This window comes from Buteo buteo, chromosome Z (genome assembly GCF_964188355.1).
Source record: "Buteo buteo chromosome Z, bButBut1.hap1.1, whole genome shotgun sequence".
NCBI classification, from domain to species: Eukaryota; Metazoa; Chordata; class Aves; order Accipitriformes; family Accipitridae; genus Buteo; species Buteo buteo.
Window position 1 is genome coordinate 47,159,390 of NC_134204.1, and position 22,865 is coordinate 47,182,254.

The following is a 22,865-nucleotide window of genomic DNA, read 5'->3' on the forward strand; positions in this document are numbered from 1 at the left end:
ACACAAAAACCGAAAAACTCGTTAAAACTGTAATCTGTATTTCTTTATTTATAAAAGGTGCAGCAAAATATTAATGAATTAAATGCATACAGCAGCTGTTCCTCTGTGGGAACTACATCTTATTTAGCAGGTGCCATTGTGTGTCCATCACTATTGCAATCAAATGGCTCTCATAATAATTTTGTAATTAATGAAAACCTTCCAATGCCTTGTCCCACTGTAGAGAGTTGAGGTTCGATATTTAGGATTCTGGAGGTAGAGATGATCTGGAGAAAGAGGAGTCCTACAAAAGAATAGACTAAAAAATATTGAAGGCTTTTTAAGTATAAAGGAAATCTTTAAAACCAGAAGATCTCTCTAAAATATCTGCGGCAACCCTTTCCCTCTCTGGCTCTTTAATAGGTAGAAAATGAAAGTCACATCTCTTAGCCAGCTGTGAGAAATGGGATAACTCAGACTTCTGTTTCCACTTTGACTGTTGCCCTTAAATTCCACTTCTAGTATCTGCAGTCACTGCTCCTCTTGCCATTCAAATCCATGCAGGCAGTGGGCAGCCCAGCCATTTCCTGAAGCTTCTGCTGTGAGCTGCTCACATGTTTCTTAGATCTAACCCAGTCTGGTCGTTCACTTGTTACACACAGAGTAACGCTTTTCAGATTTAGCTGTATTTTAATTCAAGCGGGGATCAAACAAGTCATTAGACCACCCTGGTTACACGTCAAGGTCTTCCAAAATCTTTTTGATTTGATTATTTTAAAAAATCTTGGCTCACGCTTGCAGGGAATTGAGAACTTCAACAAGATTAATTACTCTGCTGTCTTCCAGCGCTGCAATGCTTCTACCATGTTTTCAAAGATTAATGCTACAACCTCAGAGACACAGGTAAGCATTATCAACTGTATTTTCAGAGAAGGAAATAGAGATACAGAGCTGTGCCATCATTGTCCTAGATGACAACCCAGATCGCCACATTCTGGACCTTTTTTTTTTAACCACTGGACCAGCCCTGCCCACTGTAGCAACCCCCTGGGCTTTTTATGATTCCTTGCTCTGAATTTTAAGCATAAACTAGTACCAGATAAGCTTTCACTGTATAATGAAGACACAACAGGACACTGATCCTTTCTCCTCATTTAAACACAAGTTAGCCTTCCATATACCATTCAGTTTCCTCTCTTGTAGTTTGTACACTGTAGCATCACTTCTCTGCAGCATTAAAAGGTAGTTATAGACAAAACATCAGACAAGAGGACCGTGATATAAAAAGATGAACGTACCTAAACAAAAATAGATTTACCTTTGTTATCTCTCCTAATCACCTGTTTGGTACTGGCTCACACACAAAAAAATCTTTTTAAATATTAAAAAATCCTCTCTCAATTTCCTTCTCTCCTTGATCCTGCAGCAAAGTTATGAAGGTTCATTTATAACAACAGTGACAACTGCAGCAGAACACTGTGATGTTATTGAGAATGAGGAAAAGATTGAGAGAGAACGTCTACTCCATGTATACTGAACACACTAAGCCATATCCTGAATTCTTTACTCAACACTTACACAGGGAACAATCTGCGGCCACATCTCCTCTTTGCCCCATATGTTCTACATGACTTACATGTGAACAAATGCATATGTGAAATCATTCTGAATCACTAGCATCTTTCATCTCTTCACTGATATCAAAGATTGGATATGGTATAAGGCAATGGTGAATCAACCCTCGTGATCTTTACAGGGAGTTTTGCCTCAAAGAGTACTGGCAGACACTGAAACAGAACTCGCAGATCTTTTTGAGTACAAATAGCACCAAAGTACAGGTAAATGAAGAAATTTAGAACTTGAGATCTGCTCATGGCATTCCTTCCTATAAATTAGCTTGTGGTGTTAAGAAAAGCTAAAATTAAACTTGTCCACATGTAAAAAACATGGTGTACGAGAATATTTCTGAACCAATGAATTATGTGCACATCTGTGGCAACTGAGGTAGATTTTTTTTTCTTGTTCCAAATATGTTCCAGCATGTAAGTTCTCAACAATGCTAAACAAACTTGTATCTTCAGTGTCTTTCAAGGCAGGCATTTTGGCTAACACTTTGACTCAGGAAGTGCATTATCTTCATCCCCAGATTGCGTAGGCTTGCTGTTTCCTCTTAAGGTTAAAAACGAGTATCTCAGTCCTCCCACCATACTAAAGAAAAGAGAACAAACAGAGGTGTCAGAGATACCTGATGTTGTACATACCATTTTACAGGTATGTACCCTTCCTTCCAAAGGATCAAAGAATGCCAGCTAGCATAAATTAGGAGTGCCTCAGAGCGTGTAAGCCATCTGAGAAAGTAGACCCAAGGAGACAAAGATCAATTATCAGTCGCTCCAACAGATTCATACAAACAGATGTAACAGTTCATCCAAACACAAAGAGTAACAACTCACAAGTTATAACTCATATTCAACGGGCACAACTCATTCAGTCAGTGTACTCACTTCCCACACCACTTGGCTTTTACTTGAAAGCCTCACAGCTCAGAACCGCTGCTCATAAAAAAAGAATGAACTCAATCCCACACAGTAAAACTGCAGGTATGTTTCCATAGTTAAGATCCTACCACAGTAAGATTCAATATCTGAAAACAGACATGAAAAGACATAACTAATTGTAATGAACTTTACATCCTGAGGCAGTGCTTCCTCAGGCCAGTAGTTGCAAAACTGCATGACCCAAGCAGGCCAAATCAAACAAAACATAAAACTATATCTCACTGAGAAATTTTCAGCTTTAACAAATAAAGGCTATTCAAGTTCCACTCACCAAATATTTAGCCCTATAAAGTTTAATATAGAGAATATGTAATCTCCACCAATCAACATCCCAATGTAAGCGATGGATATATTCTGAAAGGAAACAAAAGCCAGGCGTTTATTGAAGTCAGTTTTCATCTCCAAGAATAAAACCAATATTAATTAATTTACTTTTCTAAGGAAATAGCTATAGTCTGTTGCTGGCCACTCTAAAATCAGCATTTAAATTAGTTTCACAGGATGTCAGCCTTATGGGTAATGTAACAGCAAAATAAAATAATAAAATCAGTATGTTTTCTAAATGCATGCAATGCACTGAGAGTGACTTTCTGGGGGAAAAAAAAGATAGAAAATAAAAAAAAGAAAATCAGCAATTTGATATTAGACAAAATGGAGCTATGGCCACCTTCTGAAAATGTACTTCTTTTTAATCTTTAGAAGGCTCCTTCCAAATCCCATTTCTTAAAAGCAGGTTTTGGGTTGTCAAGCATAAAAAGTATGCTTTAAAGTTACAATAAAAGCTCTTTATTATTGCTTTAAAAGGGTTACCTCTTTCCTTTGCCAACTAAATGTGCATTGAAAACACTTGGCTCAAGTTCAAGGCAGGCACAGTTTAAAGTTAAAGATGCTACCTCTCAACCCGCTCCCATCAATTTTTGGGAAAACTGTCCCGTATAGGCAGAATTAAAGCTATAGAACTGTGTGACCATTTTACCAACACTTTGTTGGCTTCAAATGTTTTAGCAGCTAGTCTGGACAGTGACATAATTTCTACCTGTTTTTACTGGGGACTACTGCATCATAAAGCGCTTCTCAATTTTTGAAGCTGTTCAAAATGTCTCAAAGACTATTATTGCTCAGAAAATAGAAATACTATTGCTCTATCTTAATGGTTCAATGCAGACACATAAAATTTAAAAGAGAACTTTCAGGGCCACAGAATGAAAAATACTAGATTAATCTTGCTAGCTTTCAAAAAAAAAAACAACCAACTGTAGAAAGAGAAGTACCATCTTCCTTTTGTGGATTTTGCTATGGTAGAGGTATTGTTTTCCTTAGTCATCCATGCAAGGGAACACCCTGAGGACTGTTATTCCTGTGCCTAAGCTAGTAAGGATTCAAATAGTTGTTTGGCCCACAACTGCACAAGTTTAATCTTTTGCTAAAACTCTTCCAACATACAGCTCTGTGCTTCCCTGCAAACTGGCCTACAAAAAGGTGCTTGGGCAGTCAGTGATGTTCCCAGCTCATACATACTGGCCTCATCAACACAGAGGAAGTTGCACTGGTTTTAAATTAAACTGGGTTAGAGAAAACAGACTGTAAGGACATGAAGTTCAGTTTTTAAGACATGCATGTTTTGGTGTTGATCAAATTGACCAGAATTTATACAAACCAAAATTAAATAGTCCATTCAGCTAGAACACAAATTCTGACACAGAGGCTGAAGCAGTTAACCAAGCAATACACTCCTTATTACAGCTTAGCCATTACTCTCTATCTGTGAATGCCCTATGTATTAGCTGCAATGGAAATTAGTTCAGCCCAAAGTGAAAGTGGGTTAGTCTGTATTAGTTTGCAGTGGATTTGCACCAGGCCACCTTGACTAACTCACAGTAACCTGATAAAGAACTGAAGCAGGTGACAGTACCTGATGAAATATAGTTAAATGTACATCTTTTAATTAAAGTGGTTCAAGATTCTCTTGTAGGAAATACCTGAGCTTCAATCAAAGAAGCAGTGGCGCAAGCATTGTCTCAATATTAGCCCTCATTTTGAGTTTCCAGCTCAAAGCACTATCAGGATCACTGCTAAGTCAATCCTCTTCCCTGCCTATTTGAGCGTTCTCGTCTCCCTCTTCTGCTCCATAACTCACCTTGATGGCACCAACTACTGTTGTTGTGAGCGCAGAATTGTAATGACTGCACAGGACAGTAGAATACATCAAGAGAAACCTAGATAAAGTAAAGGAGAAAATTTTATGAATTCCTCCCAGGAAGCTCAGAAGTTTACGAACAGTTTGAAAACTTCAACATTTTCTGGATCAGTATTTTGCTAGGATGTTCAATCCCACCTTTTCCAAATGCTAAAATAAGATTCTGTGGATCTGTATTTTAAGTTAATGATATACATATACAGCCTACTCAAAATACACGTTCAAATGTGCTGCTTGAGCTCTGGCAGAGTCAACTAGCAGAGTCATTCATTAAGAAGCAGTGCTTCTTAAATGTCAGTATTTGAAGTTACTTTGACCCCTTGGGTGGTGACATGTGAAAGAGCAGAACAGGATCCAACACATTTTTCTGTTCTTCCTTTGACTGCAGTTCCAACAGGAACAAAGCATTGTTTCATTACTTTTGAGTCTCCCACACCTTTCCAGGTACTTTAAAGAACAAACAACTGAAACAGTTCCTATACTAAAGGGCTTAGGTTCTATTAACTGCAAAGAAGTAGTCAGATAATCAGAAGAGAAGGCCAGCAGAGAGACACTGAGTACAGTAAGTAAAAAGCTAAACGTCATGTTGCTGACCACTGTCCTGTGAGGTCAACAACACAGATAGTACTAAAACAGTTATTTACACTATTAGAAATAATAAAAAGACAAGACAGAAGCCTGGGGGGAAAATATATTTTCTTTGAAGTTTAACATAACTTATTAGTGAGTCCTACATTTGAGATTTGCAATTTGAAACACTGTCATTAAAACACCTTACTTGATTGCCCTGTGTCCTTACCCCAACAAGCAGGAAAGAACAAATTGAAAGACAAATAAAAAATTTGTCCAGTGCTGGAAATGTGTTGCCTATTAAAACAGAAAAAAAAGAGAAAGCAAGAATTATGTGCTATATCATCAACTGTAAACACATATAAAATGTAGGTAATATGAAAATGTGCAAAATCACAAAATACACTTGATTCACATTGTAATTATGAAACTTTTATATTACTACTAGAAACATTTTGATGCATTTAACTTCAGAGACAACAGGATGACAGCACCCGTGATACCTAGACACATTCTTGTAACATGTATAGCAGTGCAGATAAAAAACCGCACACTGCAAGCCATAAATATAAATACAATACAGAGAATTTGTGGGTTTATATTTATTGATACAGATACAAACACTGTGATTAATATTATATAATAAATAGTGTTGATTTGAGACAAAGAGAAAAAGCAAATAAGTAATCTCCTTGAAATCTATTTCATATCATATATTCATTCATGAACAGCTTTCAAGGTCTAAGCCTGCATTTTTAAGCTCAAAAGTATATTCTATAAGCATTACAGAGGTCTCTCATCAATGAAGGTCAATGAAAAGGCTAAATCATCACTTTGAAGTCTGCTCCTTAGTGACATGCAGCAAACAAACAAACAAGTGCAACACAACAGTCACTAAGAAAACATGTCACAGGTTCTTTTCCATTCTTAGTAACTCCAGGATATGCCTCATTTTAATTTGGTTAGTTTAAAGTCACCCTTATCAGCACAAAACTCAGCAAAGGCTGAACACATCCCTGAGAAACAGGATAAAGGCTGTTGGTCCATGCTGAGCTGTGGCTAGCTGAGCCTCCACCACCTGAGGTTACAGATTAGAGGGATCTCAGGCACCTCTGGCCTGCTAGAATTGTGCTGGTGTGCAACAACAAACTGCGAAGTATTACTGAGAGACATTCTGGGGCTTCCTTTCTCTTCCATTGTACCGTGCTTTCCTGTCCTCCTAGTCAGCCAGCTGGTGAAGGACAAGTGAATAACTGGGACACTCCCAAACTGCAGCCTCTATAAGATGTGGGAACTACCATTCCAGAAGTAGCTAGAGGAGCAGAAGCAATCTCCCTGTCACATAGACACAGCACTGATACTTTGACTGGCAAAAGATACATGCTGTGCATTGTCTGTGATGGACCAAGGCAAAAAGCTCTGCTAGGGTAAAAGCAAGCCAACTTCTATTGCCTGAAAATCTGCTAAATACAGGTGTTATCTACAATGATTTGTTGACTTTTCATCAGTATTTTTCCATTTTCTCTCTTTTTTCTGTGATTTAATCTCTGTGCATCACATTGACACTAGTTATGCACAACATTTAATGGGACTTTTAATATTAAGTAATCAAGCCAATGCGTATGCAAAATAGGCACTATGCATTTCTCTGATATTTATTCTTTTCAGGCAATTACACATTAAATTGTTTGTGCCAATTCAACATGTGGGCACAACACACTCTTTATTTTTCCCACGGAATAAACCTAGCAACAAGGTAGACTTCCCTGTCCAGTTCTCCCAAAATGCCTCCAGGCCCATCTGCTGGGAAAGTAGTTGAAACCTTACAGCCATACAAACTTGGTCCCCACTACATCTGCCAAGAAGGGCATTAGCTGCATTTTCCTAAACTGGCACAAGGTCATGCTGGACTGATGTCACAAGAAGAGATTTCACACTCAGAGCAGACCTAAATCCATCATTTTCAGTGAATGACAATTTTTCCACTTAAAGCAGCCTTCTAAGAACACCATGATAAAATCATGGACACTGGAATGATTTATGACACCCCCAAGCTCTGTAACAGTTTTCAGTGGCAAATCTCAAAGATTTCCAAAAAGGAATACGAATGTCTAGACTCATTTTACTGGTAGTAAAAAGGCAACTCAGCAAGTCCATGAGGGAGCCAGAAAAAGACAAACCTCCTGGTCTGATACTTTACATGCCAGGACATACTGCCTACAGTATTATACTGTATTATGATTAGCTATGGAGAGTCATGCTGTCGTTCTATAAGAATGTAAAATGTAGGTTACTAAACTAGACTGAGACTAAACAGGAATCTGTTCTGTGCATCAGAATGAGAGAAGGACTGGATATTGTCTGGTTCTGGTATTTGCAATCTCATTTTAGAGCATGTGGCAATCACACAGTGCAGCTGGATTCCCATGCAATTGCTCTAGCTGAGAGTCCCCAGTCATACATTAGTTCTTAAACAAAGACTCATACAAGGGCTATCACACAAATTCAGCTTCTCCTTAGAGTGAATAATTACAAGTTCTTACCTGTCAAGGGCAAGTCCAAGTCACATATTTCAAATAATAGTCACTAACATGGAGGTAGGATTACCTCTTTAAAAAACAAACAAACAAAAAACCCCACCCACCCCCCAACTGAAAAAAATGAACAAAATACCATTATCAGTCTGAGATATATAATATTGCTCCTTACCTGCTGAAAGTCTCCAGTAGAAAAGCTAATAATAACTGTTGGAACCACCATGAAACAAGCATTGTAGAAAAGGACACCGTATTTTCCCAACTCCTGTGAAAAATGAAACATGGTGTTTGGAATTACAAGCCATTTGGGAGCAAAATACTAAATACTACTCTGGCAATCCTTCTGACATTATCGTCAATGAACAGACAAAACATAATACATTCCAACTTAAAATACAAGCTTGTGATAGTTGGGTACTGAGCTGAGTTTTCACTTCAGTCACTTTGTATGCTCAGCAGAATATTACTACTCTGCTATACCCTGAACAGTTTCTGTACAACACCAGCTAGTCAGAAACTTCCCAAGGCACTGGCCCAGAACTGCTTTATGTTAGACTCCATGTAAGTCTCTGCCTAGCCAAGGGATTACCCATTCCATCTACTGCAATTCAACCACGAAAGCACAGGGCAGAGTGGATCCCTGGGGCCAGCATAACAGGAAAATTAATGAAGTCTGACTCCTAGATGGAGCATCTGTAATCACTGGTAACTGATGTAACTTCAAGCAATTTGAGGGATATATATCCTGTTGGTTAACTTGCCTGACACAAAAGCAGAAGATTAGGGGAATGAAAAAGGACCCTTCCCTTCCTCCAGATTTGGCCATGTTACTTAGCAAATCTCTCCAGCTTATCTCTTGCTTTAAAATTAAATCCTGTATTTTGTAGAAAACTGTGAGGCTGTTAAGTGCTGCTCATTAAGAAAAATACAGAGTCTGGATTTGATGTGACTCATGAGATTATTAAAAGATATATATTTCCACTGTACAGACTAAACCACAAAAATCAGTGACAAAACCTCCATCCAGCATCTCCAAGACTGCTCTTTGTTATAGCTTGGTGTGTTTTCATGGCACTGTATTTGAAGAGCAGCCTGCTCAATGTTTACATAAAGTATAATGTATCAAGGTATCACCTAATTCTTTTGCATACCTGGGTTTGGTGTAGACTTGCTTTTAGACAGCCAAAAAAGATATCAGTTGTTGTGGTTATTGACTCAAACTGGACAGGTGTCTGTTCCTACCCACAAGTTCATGTAACATAAAAACCTCACTTAAAGTGTGTAACCTCACTTAAAGCATGTTTCTAGTCAAAAAGTCACCTTCCTTAGATATATATATATATCAAGTTTACAGGTAAACAATTTGCTTTTGGCCTGGCTTGATTTTATTTTATTAGCCAAAAGCAATGTTTTAAAGCCACTACAAACTCTGCGTAAAAGACTTGGGAGAAAACAAAAACACTGTTTATCTAAGCCTGGCCTGAGATATTAGTAACAAGTTCTTCTCCAGCTGTTCTGTATTAAGGATGTTTATATCAACTAAAATATGAAAGCAAATTAAACTATTAGTTCATAACTGGGTGTTCATAAAGTCATACAATAAGTAACCCACTGTTATCATATTGTCCTAATGTTAAATTCAACCTAACCAACCCACAGTTACCTTTGGATCGATTTTCTGCTTTGTGTAAACTCCATTGGCCGCTGTGAAGATATCATTTAGCAATACGAAGGTATAGCCCTCCAGATTAAAAGACAGATCAGACCTGGGAAAAAAATAGTATATTGTAAATAAGCAAACAGTATACAAGCATTGCATTATCTTGTTTACCTAGAGAAATATCATAAATGAGGAAATACAAATCCTGAGAATTCCAGCAAGTCATAGGTTTTGCTTTAAGCCTTCTTTGTAAATCAAAGTACTTTACACCTCTCCAGTCACAGGACCATCATAAATGAGTCATCAGAGAGTTCCCAGTATTTAGTGCGGAAGTGGCAGGAAATGTTCAGTTTTCATTCTTTGAAAAATTCCATCTGCCTCAATCCTGACAACCTGTCCAATTATTACTAAGCATTACTTATCTATTTCTTTTAACACAAAAAGTAACTATGGAATAAAGTCTAACTACTTGTTTTTTACAGTCAGACCAGACATATTGTCATCCTTTCTGTTTTGACTAGTAACCTCATGGATATACGGTAATTCATTGAGTAGGACATGGCTCTATCTGAGTCACATCACATGGAAATTATTTACCTTGGTACATAGCAAATCCAAGAGACAAAAAATAACATTACAGTTCCAGTTAAGTAAAGGAATATTCAAACAGAGAGAAAACAGAGGGGACTAGCAGATCAGTGCTTTGTGAACTTAATTGCACACTTGAACTTGTTCAAAGTGATTTAAAAAAATACACACTGCCTAACTCAAAACAATATTCGACAACAAAAAAAGCAGTCTTTCTATCCAGAACAAGAATATATTTTTCTAAGATTATTAAAATACACTGCTACTATGAAATAAAAGCAGCACTCCTCACAATTTTAACTTGCTTCATTTATGATCCTACCTAGAAGGGGGAAAGAAGCACCCAAATACTTCCAGCTGGAGTTTAATTTTTCCCTTTGCATTCCTGCACCTCCCAATGATGTCACTAGAGAGATTTTCCAAATCAACTTAATCGAGAGTAACTGATCTCAACTTAGGTTTACTTGGCACTTAACAAGGAAAAAGTCCTCCTGTGGTCCCTCCTCTCATAACATGACTTGTATAACAAATGAAAACCTTACCCAGCTGCTATGAAAGCCCCAAGAATGATGGCAAATACGCTGACTATAATACTCAGTGGGTATCGTTTCCTGTAGGCAAAAATTAGACAGTTCACATTTTCATTATTTGAAGAGGAGATTAAATGGCTGTCTGTCTGAAAAGTTTCAAAGTGATTAGTAATCACAGAACATTTAACAGGAGGGCAAGGTCTTGATAACCTTACAGAAGCAATGTGATTGACCATGTGCCACACTGTCAGACCTTGACCCTGACAACAGAGACTGAAAAAGCATTGTGACCATTCTCCTACTAGATAATTTTAAAAGTAAAGATTAAAGGTTTAAAGTAACAGTGCTGAAACAAACTGTAATTTACTGTGTATTAATATTCATAATGGACATCTTTCAGTGTCTTCCAGTAATCCGATATAGGAAAATCACTACACATATCTCATGGAGTTTTTCATCCCACCTTTCTTGGGGAAGATGCTGTACAGCACACTAGCTCAGCTATTTTTCAAATAGATACTTACTCTGAAGTCAAACTTAAACCTTGTACTTGAAGGGGAAAGCACAGAAGCTTATGATATTCTTCACTATGTCTACATCAGCACTGCCACAGAGTAGGGAAAAACATACCATAAAACTATTCTGCTTCTTATACTTGTATTACTTTATTTATAACTGTCTTAAGTACTTATTTTTGCACCATACTGCAATGTGCCTTACAGACATTCTGCTAGTCATTCTCTCAGGCCAGGCCCCATCTCTAAGCTGGCCTGTGAGAAAAGATCCATCAAAACAAAACATACAATGCTCTTGCAGAAATCTGTGTGTCAAAGAAGCACAGCTGTGGACCACTGTTCCAACAACAAAGCTGTACGCAGTCTCTAGATATATTAGGCTTTTATCATAATGACTCTAGACAGTAACAACCCAAACTTTGACTGCTTTTTAAATCCTGAGTTAAGCCAGCATAGACTCTCTGGAGTCCTCTCATTTTCAGCCCTGAGGAAATACACTGCAGCAGTCTGTATGAATACAATGTTCTGCTCTTAAGCTTCCCTTAGGTTAGGATGTTGCTTGCACTTATACATCACATTGCTGTATTCCAGCTGAGAACTGATGACAACCTCACCGACTCGCATTTTCCTCGATTGTGGGAGTCCTCAGGCCAACAGGAGAAGACAGCAAGTTCTGCTTTCCATGTGAGAACTTACAACTAGAAAAGAATCCCAGAGCATCCCCAAATATGAATCACATTGATCAACTGATGCTTCAGCCAAAAGGAGATGACAGTCTACTTGGGGGCTTTTTGAAAAGCCCTTCCCCTGACCATCACTCTCATGTTGCCTAGGTTCAGCTTCAGCAAGCTGCTTTTCCCCTTGTGACCTCACCTTAACTAATAGATAGAACTATGACGGTGACATAGTAAGATGTATTTATATTCCTGTTCTTCCAAGTCAGTACAACTGAAACTAGTGATCCCAAGCTGCAATAGCATACACTTCTTGATTTCTCATTAAAAATAAAGGAGGTATCCATAATTAAGGAGTTTTCTGATCTAACAGCACACTGGTAGATACCACTTTGCTTCATTAAATGGGTACATTTTTAGACTTGAACCAGAAAGCTACATAAGCAGACTGCCATACTATCATCACTGTTCTGAGACATAAGGATCTGTCTGTTTGAAGCAGTTTGCAGCTTAGGGGCCTCTGAGGTGACACACAAACCATAACCACTAAAAGTGTCTGAGCTGTGCTCTGCTTACCTGATTCTTCTGCAATAGTCAAGAGAATAAGCTGTGTAAATTAGAGCAAGCTGAATTTTTTTCCTCCTGTATTCACCAATACGTATCTATGTCTTCAAAAAAAACTACATAAAGCCACTTTCTTTGCTTTTCTCTATTTGTCAGTAAAAATCACTCATTCAATATTCTGATGAGATGCCACAAGTAATTCATTTGATATGAACTAAGATAAAGGTATCTTAAATGAAAAAAAAAAAAAAAAAGGATCACCCAAGTATGATGATTTCCAGCAGTAAAGTAAGTGGAATGGTAAACTTCCTGAGCACTGTAAACATCGGCAAACTGTCAAAAAAAAAAATAAAAATCCAAGCATAGCATCAGATTAACAGCATTTTTATGTTGTAATTCTTATCTGATTTTACTAACCAGAAGATGAAACCATTAGTCCAACAGTAAGCAACCAAAACAAATTCCCAGTCACGTAGCATATATTAAAAAATGTCAGTCTGACACTAGGGCCAGATTAGATAATCAACTCACTGAAAAATAATAAGATTTGCCAGTTTGTAAAACAATGCAATTGACTACCTTCTAAAAGGTCCTGCTGCATCAGCAAAATGGAATATAGAAGCTATTTTCTACCTAGCATAGACCCTATGAAATAACTCTTCCTGTAGAATTCATGGGCAGGGTAAGTAAAAAAGACTTCTATTGTAAACTTAGAGGATACGCAATAAACCTGTCTCTGAAAACATATAACAGAAATAAAATACAAAGCAAACATGCTTAGTAGACAAGCTGTACTTTGAAAAAAATAAAATAAATCTGTAAGAAAAAATCAGAGAAAGTACAAGAAAAAATGAAAGGTGGGACCAGCTGCAACTACCAAACAAACAGCTACTTTTGAAAAACATATTGTTGGTCCACAGAAAGTAATACAGTTGGAAACCTTATTGATTTGAGAAAACATTTGCATCTGACACTTTGGAAATCTGACAGTATGGCCACATGGACCAATTAATACTCTGTTTAGATAACTATTAGCAACTGCATTAATGGATTACACAAATCCTAACACAGAGTTTAATCACTTTACAACAGACATTTTGAAGTTATGCATAAGATCATCTACACCTTACAGACAACCCATATAAAGTGGAAAATTCCATAATGCAAACCTCACATATAACAAAAAACAATGTAACAAAATGTTAATTGTAGAAACACTGCAGCCATTCTTACTTTTCTGTTATAAAAATTAGTTACCAATAGTATATGTAGAAGAGGTATATCAGCCATAGGAGGAGGACATGGTGCTCTTAATGTTTAAAATAACCTACTAAACTTTTTAAAGTTACAGTCAGGGCAATGGGAAAGATGAACCCATGAATCAAACTTTTACAGAATTGAAACTACTTCCATATTCACAATGGCTGAAGTGCTACTAAGGACAGTACTGCCAAAGTCCTTATGTCTGCCTGAACAGTCACTTCAGTGGAACAACTTCTGAATTTGTACAACGAAGATTTGCATAATCAGGTGTCTAATGTTGCTAGTCAGAGAAAATTAATTCTATAAATAAAAAGAAATGTAAACAAATTAAAAGTAATACATTTTCTCTCCCAGCACCTGTCTTAAAGTTTTGAAATGCTGAAAACCTGCAAAAAACCTCTGTTTTGGTTTAGCTTACTACCAAATCCTCAGGAGCCTGTAATAACATACAAGAAACCACCACAATGGTAGTGCTGTATCCTGCAGTCCTGGTGCAGTCATCATGCTTCTGCACTCCTCTGCCACAGAAAATGTGGTCGTTCCACCTGTTTCAGTAGGTCCTCTACATAACTTACACCTTTTTAGCACTAGCATGGAAGCAACTCTCATGGATCTATGCTTATGGGCATACAGGTGCCTGGGAACCCTTCAGCAATCTCCCCCAAACCTGCTTTTGGTGCTCAGCAGGGCTACACCACCGTCACCACCCCACTGCACAGTAGTTTTTCCATCTCTTCATGATTTCTAAATAACCTGCACTGACATCATGGTACAAATCTTTCCCTTATTCTCCTTCCTTCAAAAATGTCTTTTTTATAGCTTTCAAACTCTCTGGTTAGGACACCCAGGAAAAGCTGGATGCTTTGGTGTGACAGGAAAGCTAAAGCACTTTCATTGACACAGAGGAGTACCGTGATTTTCTGTCAGTACAGGCCTGGCTAAGCTCCACTTAAAAGAAGCATATAACTCATAAACAGATCAAATGTTTGGTTAAGAATTTTGTAATAATACCAGGAGTTTAGACAGACAGACAGACTTAATATGCGTTTCAGTCCCTATGCAATGCTCTTCGTTAGTGTTTATATTTTACCCCCACAAAGAAAAGGGTAAAATCCAAACAGTCTACTTATAACTTCCATTTACTGTACCTGAGTTTGCTGGTACTTGATAATCCACTTATGTGGTTTCCAACATAAATCAGAGGCAGAGGAAACAACTGTGATAAAATTAAAAGCACAACTCAGATTATTATGTTTTGAAGCACTGTTAAGAAACTTTACTTGATAGAATTTGATACCTGTAATATCAGATGTACTTTTAGCAAGAAAGAGGTTTTTTTTAAGGAAAAAAATGTAACTATGCTGCAAACTGATCTGCAGCTCTTGTTCATGTGACCATTCACCACTACAGCTTCACTGATTTCATTAGAAGAGTCACAATCTACCTCTAATGAGACTCAGACTCCATTTAGAGTAAATGTTAATCAGTTTTAATTACTGTAACCCTCAGATTAATACCCATCCTAATATTTGAATTTTAGGTATAAAAGTAATATTAATAACAGTAGCTAAATAAGCAACAGAACAGGTGGAATAAAAGAATGAATAAACTTCAAGTATGCTGTGTTTCTATAGGTACTCCACATATATTAGTATTCCTGAAAGATACCCCATTTTAGATCTACCCAACAAATCATGCTATGCGAGACACTAGAAAGGAAAGGTAAGTATTTAGTGGTAAATTAAACTTTACCTTTTCCAGCTTCTAGTATAATGAGACTGACTCACACAGAAACATACAGGTCCTAACACAATACAGAGAAACAGTAACACAACTTCAGAGCCTTAAGAAAATGCACAAGAAGTCAGAGATCCCTACACAATATTCAGCTGCAGCTCAAAGCTGTTAATTCTCCCACTACAGAGAAGTTGCAAAAGATTAAAACCAACCAAAGTAATCAAAGGGGACAAAGGTGGTGTGTACATCTAGTCCCATTCACTATCAGTCAACTGGAGCTGAAATGGCAGAAAGACAAAACAAATCCTCTATCCTAACACATGTAATAGCTGCTGCTTTTGTGCCTATACTTGTTTCGGGAGACATTGTTCGTTGGAGGCTATGCCCTCTCAAAGCACTGTGTGCTGGAAAAGCACACGGAGGAGTAGGCTGCATTTTATCTACGTTAAAAATTCTGCATTTCTTTTACAGCAAAGAGGAGAGAGGAGAAAAGTGTCATAGAAGTTAATGATAGTTAAATAAAGTTAACTTTTAAGTGAAAGTAACAGTAAAAGTAAATAGGACTATAAAGTAAGCAGGAGTATAAGTAACAATAAATGTTCAGCCTGTCAACGTAAGTTTGCAAAAAATTTGCTATGCACTATCTCTCCTGCAAATTTTTACTTAGAAAAATTTGGTTTATTTCATTCATAGGATGAAAACAGAGCTGACATTACCTTCTCTTTCCTCTGAAATTTGTCTACTGAAAAGACAAAATTACAACACCCAGCACAACATCAGAGATCAATGAAACATTTACTTAAAAAGGGTCAAGAACTCCAAAGCTTCGTCACTGAAGTACTTAAGACTCTAGCTGAAAGCACTGAGGACATAAACCAGTCTGGGAGTGAAAAGCAATCACAATATTAGTGTCAATGAAAGCAAATGTTGTCAAAAGGATAAAGTCTCAGTCAAACGGTGCTTTAAAAAGTAAAGAAATCAAAAATGAGCAATCCAGCTGATTCACTCTGACTAGTCAAATCCAGCACTACAAGCAACATGCAAGTCCTGGATGCTGCAGCGCTGACTGCTCCCAGCATATCCAGGAAAGTCTTCCAAGGGATAGATATTATTAGGACAAAGAAAATGGGTGCTATATTTTTTTAATGCCTTTGTACTGATGTTAAAGTGAAGGCAACAGCAGAGAGGGAGAGTAGTGGGACTGGGGGAGGTGGAGGGAAGAAACTCCTCAAGGTCTCAACAAGTTGTTTATACGCAGAACTCAAAACTACCTACTGGGAAACCTTCTTCTTTCACATTCTGGAAAAAACAAGGATTGTCCACTTTATAATCGATGCTATAGATATTCCTACAAGATTTTCACATGCAGAAATGCCAATGATTTCAACATGCATTAAGAATAAACAGCATTCACCAATGCCTGCGAGACGTTCATAGTAAACCTCATAACCAATAGCAAGACAAGATTCTGCAATGAAGATGCTGGCCTGAAAAGCTATGATATCTGAGCCCTGCAGCAGAGGTGGGAGCTAACACTCCCTGCATCTCTGACCAAACACTGACCAATACCCTGCAACAAGATATAAATCCAGAGGCTTATGCATCAAAGTAAAGCTCCAGCAACACTGCATACGGATGCAAAAATCTACACGGATCATTGCTGTAGTCATTTCAGATCCTAGTTCCCAACCTGAGATAATAAAAGATCCTCTCATATCTTCTCTGTCCTGCCTCTTTAGACCATACACACTTAAGGTCTGTATGATGCAGCTAGTCCCTACCTACAGTGTTTTCAGTGGGCACTACTTTAGCCCTTCCTATGGAACATAAATCTTACATTTGGAGACAACTGTTGTTTAGGTTTTTGGTCTACTGCATATCCTTTATCTATTGTTTTATCGCAGGTCCCACTCAAATTTCCAAGGAGCCTTTCTCCCTTTATGCTGTGATCAAAATTCTTTCTTAAATACAGATGTCCCATTGATCCCATGGGGAGCTGTATACATCCAGAAAAATACTTCAGGCATCTGAAAGAGTTAGTCCAGCTGTATGAAGGTACAGCACCCTTTCCCATTTACTGCATAACAAAATGGCACCAGATTTCTCTACAAAAAAAAAAAGGCCAGAATACTACAGTGAAATTAAAATGATCAAATCCAATATTAAATGAAACAAAGATACAATCACAAACAAATGCAAAATTTTTTCTGTTCTTCTTTTATATCTTGTCTCCATAGAAAGAATGCCACTATAAGAGGTAACATTTTCTTATTAATATCAGGACCTACACAATCCTTACCTTAACAGGTATACTTTTGTCAAAATCAGGGAAGTGAACAATCTTATTTAATTTTGACACATACAAGATAAGTATAGTGGCTGCCATCTAAAAAAACAAAAAGAAAAAAGAAGTCATGCAAGAGTAAAACTGTAATGTATGAATGAAAGACCCCCTTCAAAGAAAAATCTTTATAAGCATTTGACAAATGCTAGGTATGACATATTTCTTTCAAAGAACACCACAGCATGCAATTAATAAACTGGAATAACTTTATTCTTATCAATTTTGCCAGCTATTTATTTAAAACTACAATATAGACATATGTTTTACTAGCTTCAGAAAATTAGTGGCAACCTGTGAAACAATGCATGCTGAGAAGAAGCTGGGAAAAAAACAGGACAGAATCCCAGAATAATCATGTTATTTTCACTCAGAGTGCTCTTTAGTTTGCAGAATCATTCCTACAGCTTTTTCGGTACTGCAAGACAGGAGTTGTGCATTGATCAGTCTGTTGACAACATGAGGAAGAAATTATAAAGATACAGACAGAATGAAGGAGAATATCTGAGCAATCCCACATCTTAAGAGTTAAAGATGGCCCCAGAGAGGGAAAAAAAAAGTTAAAATTTCCTTTATACAAAAATACAATAATTGGCTATCTAGAGAATGGGGTGGAGTCATGTTCTGCAGACTAAAGCATTATACCGTATTATATGCACTTCACAAAGTGTTCAGGGAAGTCTTGGAAGGATCAGTCAACAAAAAATGGAAATGCCATTAAGTCTTAAGTTCTGCAAAGAAACAAAGCCATATCATTGCCCTTAACATGAATTACTGCCACATTTTCTAGTCTTTGGCTTCCACTGAAACATAATGTGTGGTTCCTTGAGCAGTCTGGATGTGTGAAACTCTCTTTCCCCCTCTCACATAGCAGAGTTTACAAGACATTTTACTCTCTTCAGCACCAAACAGCAGAGATGTCAGACTTGCAGTACCCTGTTTTCACCTCCTCCTTACTAACTCTTAGCTTGCAACCTTGGCAGAAAGTATATTCTCTCTTTTAAATTTGCCAAAACAACACTTGCTTCAAGGCTCTATCTTTCCCAGCTATCCCTCTGCAGAGTCACACATTCTTCTTTATGGACCATGTACACAGACGTTTGAGGTTTGTTTTTACTATGATGCCTACTGACAACAAAAATAACAAAAAACTATTTCTGCTGCAGTAGTCCAAGTTGCCCACAGGCAAGTAAGGCAACAAAGAACCAAAACTGTGTGGTAGTCCTACTGTAAAACTGCTGGGAAAGGGGGGAGATATTTATAAGGAAATATACAGGTTTTTTACAGATAGGGGTAATATCTCTGCATATAATCCACAAATGCTCCAGAATCCTCATAGGATCTATGCATTTGGTAGAACAAATCTTGACAGTTTTGAAGGCCAGGTCTCTTAACTACTGATCTCTACAGAAATAAATGGCATTTCCAGTCCTTTACATTACCCTTCCCAGGCAATAGTTTTGACTTGAGCTGAAACTTCCTTGATCTCACTAAAACAAATCACTCTTCCTCACAGCGTATCTAATCCAGAAGACAAGCAGTGCAGTATAACAGAGATTTCCCCCCCTAAAATATATCTCTGTGCAAACATTAGTTTAACGTACAAAATAATGAGTACATTTAGTATGATTTACTTGTGAACATACCTGTCCAATTCCAAGAAACATTGGTGATGGGAAGCTGAAAAGCATAAACAGAGATTTAATACTAAGAAGGGAAAAAAAAAGAGAAAAAGTTTAATTTTAGCACCAAAGTCAACAACTGGATATGTGGATGACTGGCCTGTCTTTCAGAAGAGCTCAGGAACTGCTACACTTATTGGAGTCCTAGTATTTTATTTCTGTAGCAAAATGCAAGCTGCATCCAACTAATTTAGCATAGGCAGAGCTGATCAATTCTAAATTGCTCATTGTTTTGGGGATATTTGTAAGTGAAGGTAACACACTTGCAGAAGTCTAACAATTCGTAATTTTTTGAGTGGCCTCACACAGACAGTATGCATCCTGAGATGGTATAGTAAGTTAAACCTCTTGCACTTGCCCTAACTTGGAAGCTTATCTCCACAGCCCAAACACACTAAAAATATGTTTTTGTGAAAAGAAAGTACCTAGGTAAATGCTGTAGAAACAACTATTGTCTGCTAAAACAGCTAAATTCCTATGACACCCCTTCAGTTAGCTTTAGCTGAAAGCATGGGTACTTGAATGTTAAGAAAGCAGAAACTTTAGCAGGACACCTGAAGACCCTAAGTGGCTCCATTTTTTCCTCTAATTCTACATAAAGGTAAAACCAATAAAGGTGTGGCAGTAACTGCTAATTCTCTGTACGCATACTGAAACAAAAGTGAAGAAGTTATTTACAATGGATGGCTGCTTTATGCCATAACCAGCAGTGTCTGGAGCCTCTTTGCTCAGAAGCCTCAGGTGTCAAGGAACTCCCTAAATGTGACAGCTCCTGCTGCTTCCCAGGAGTCATGCAGCATTTTGCTGGACTGCACCATCAGGGATGGTCACACACAAACCTGCATTCAAGGAATCTAAATAAACCCGATTTCATTCTCTGTGCACATCTGCACTAACAAACGCCTAAGGAGGGTCCACATTCCCAACAAGCTTTGTAATTTTCCATTATCAAGGCTCCTTGAGGTTGCGGCTCTGTATCGCAGAAGCCACCAGGAATATACGCTATACTACTGCATGGTATGCTGAGAAACGTACATCTCAAATAAGCACCACTGGGACAGGAACACAGTATTAGCAAAAGAAACAAGTGCCCTGAATTGCAGAAGGAAGGCCATAAGGACACTGGAATCATAACACAGATAAAGAGTTAGGAGCAGCCAGCAGCAAAAGAGAATCCCGCACATAGGGGTATTAGGGGGAAAAAGGGAAAAAACCCCAAAGAAACGGGACTTCCATTTATAATCATGTGACACCTAAACTGTGGTTTGTACTTTAGCTACACCATATAAATATGGAGACTTCACTCATCTGTACTACACAGATTTCTCCAGCCATTTTTGATTTGCAGATAGCCCTAAACATTCCCAGCAATGCTGTACACTCTTGATACAAAACTTGGGCTTACTGAAGGACATGCTGTCCTCGACTATCTTTCACAGATGTGCTAGACATATGCCAGGGACTTATAGGGAGCTGCAGATTGTATTATGAAAACCACTATAAAGCAAAACCTCAACGTGCCTCATGTACCATTTCTGGGAGTCGTTATATACAGCTGTTATGTGTTCAAATAGCACTCAACGTTAGAAAATAATGGCAAGTTTTGGTTTTTAACTTTTTTCCTTTTGTTTTGTTGGCTTTTTTCCTTTCCTGTTTTTAGTTCATAATGACTTAAACACAGCAAAACCAGAGTAAACCTTTTAAGTAAAGAATATTAACGGTGAGAAGACCACAGCTACAGGACAACGATTCCATATGGGACGCCGCATCAAATCACATAGTTCTTCAGTGTTTTTATGGTTAAGAGATTTTCTAAAGTTCACCTTTCGTTTCTGGCCACTGCAGAAAACAAAGGTGCTTGCAGGAAGGGCAACGAGATCGTTCGGCAGGAACAGTGACGGGAAACGCTGTTTGTTCCCCTGAAGGGTGGTCCGAGCTGGCACGACCTGCAAAACGCCAGCCTCGGCGCTGCGAATAACGGAAGGCCTTCGAGGAAAAGACTGGCACGCTTCAACAACACGCCTGCCACCGGCTCAGCGCTCGGGCGGTGTTGCAGACGGGGCACGTACTGGGCATAAACGGGGTCTGAAATGGCAGAAACCGACCCGGGCCCCAGCGCGTTCCCCAGCATCTCCGCTGCTAGGGCGCCCGTGCCCCGGGACCCGAGCTGCACCAACGCCCCTGGGTTAGGCTAACGGTGATGAAAACGCTTCCCCGGCCGGCGCTGCGGCGCGGCCCCGCGGAGCGGGGTACAACCTGCCCTCGCCGGGAGGAGAGCCGCACCGCCGCCGGCCCTCGGGAGGGCTGGGCCGGAGGCGACGCGAGGCGAGGCGAGCCGCCGCAGGCCCCGCCGCCCGCTCCGCCGCGGCCTGCGGCCCGGCCCGGCCCGCGCCGCCGGCCCTCACCTGTAGGCGCTGAGCAGGGCCTTGTTGACCAGCACGATGAGGAAGGAGCACGTCCCGTAGAAGAGGGCTGAGAGCACCCTGGGCAGCACCGGGGCTGCGGCGGCGCCCGCCGCCTCCCCCGCGGCCTGCCCGGCGCTCATGGCGGCGAGGAGCGGCGGCGGGCAGGGCCCCGCGGCGGGCTGCACCAGGGCGGGCGTGCGGCCGCCCGGCCGGGCCGCTCCCCCCCGTCCTTCCCTCCCTCCTCCCCCGCCCGGCTGGGCCCGGCCCGGCCCGGCCCGGCCCGCCTCGCCTCGGCCCCGAGCGGCGGGGCGGGCGGCGGCCGCGGGGCGCCCCCTGGCGGGGCGGGCCGCTGTGCCGAGCCCGGGCGTGGGGGCCCTGCCGCCGGGCGGCCGCGCCGCGCCGCGCCTCCCCCCCCGGCCCGGGCGGCCCCCGGGGTCTCCCGCAGCGGCAGCTCAGCGCCACCGCGGCCTTTCGGGGCTCGGCCGAAAGTACTGGGGACAAAAATGCACCGCGACGTGCCGCCGCCTCCGGGGGAGGCCAGGCCCGCAGCGCAGCTGCCCCGGGTTCACCGGCCGCCCCCCGCCACCGGCTTGCTGCTTCCTAAACCGGCCTCGTGGGAAAGGAGCTCAGCGTCTCCGAGCGCTCGCCCCCGGGGAAAGGGAGAGCTTCGAAGCTCCCGGAGGCCGGCGGCTGCCGCGGACCCTGGCCCCCTCCCCAGGGGGCCGAGGGCCGCCGCAGCGCACCGGGCCTGGGCCTGGCTTCAGAGGAACTCCCACAAGTCTGTCAGGACTGCGGAAGAGCTCTAAAAAATTAATCTGCTTTGGGTGTTTAACTCGTGTCAGATTTCAACAGGCGGGGAAAATGAACACCTTCGCGCTCTGCGGCAAGTCGGGCCGACAGGATGACGGAAACGAGGAAGAGCCCCAGGTACTTAAAAATTACCAAATGGCACATACTAAACTTGAAAACTGGACCATGTTTTTATTCCAAGCATCTATTAAAATGACAGCATATCCACTCTTCTGCTGTTAAATCATGCCAAACTACAACTTCAGTCATTTGAAG

The 22,865-nt window shown here is 40.0% G+C and overlaps 1 protein-coding gene across 4 annotated transcripts; it reads right to left on the reverse strand.

The window, feature by feature from the left end:
- Nucleotides 1–28: 28 nt before the first annotated feature.
- On the reverse strand, nucleotides 29–22,044 carry SLC35D2 (solute carrier family 35 member D2). Of its 4 annotated transcripts, XM_075021327.1 has the most exons (13): nucleotides 21,801–22,044; nucleotides 19,360–19,393; nucleotides 17,672–17,758; nucleotides 14,784–14,851; nucleotides 12,634–12,705; nucleotides 11,749–11,832; nucleotides 10,632–10,700; nucleotides 9,505–9,607; nucleotides 8,014–8,106; nucleotides 5,534–5,601; nucleotides 4,675–4,753; nucleotides 2,809–2,891; nucleotides 29–2,187 (listed from the first exon to the last, which is right to left on the reverse strand). In XM_075021327.1, the coding sequence occupies exons 1-13, from the start codon at nucleotides 21,938–21,940 to the stop codon at nucleotides 2,085–2,087; spliced, it is 1,083 nt and encodes a 360-aa protein (XP_074877428.1). In that variant the 5' UTR covers nucleotides 21,941–22,044; the 3' UTR covers nucleotides 29–2,084. The 4 variants fall into 4 exon arrangements, with proteins under 4 accessions (XP_074877428.1, XP_074877429.1, XP_074877430.1 ...); XM_075021328.1 differs by lacking the exon at nucleotides 11,749–11,832 and having other exon boundaries at nucleotides 21,801–22,043; XM_075021329.1 differs by lacking the exons at nucleotides 10,632–10,700; nucleotides 11,749–11,832 and having other exon boundaries at nucleotides 21,801–22,043.
- Nucleotides 22,045–22,865: the final 821 nt, after the last annotated feature.

Coding starts and splice junctions, on each gene's coding strand:
- SLC35D2 (XM_075021327.1), bottom strand. CDS start 21,940: ATGAGCGCCGGGCAGGCCGCGGGGGAGGCGGCGGGCGCCGCCGCAGCC. Junction 19,394..21,800: donor GCCCTGCTCAGCGCCTACAG/GTGAGGGCCGGC, acceptor TATGCTTTTCAG/CTTCCCATCACCAATGTTTC. Junction 8,107..9,504: donor AGCAGAAAATCGATCCAAAG/GTAACTGTGGGT, acceptor CATTTTTCACAG/GAGTTGGGAAAATACGGTGT.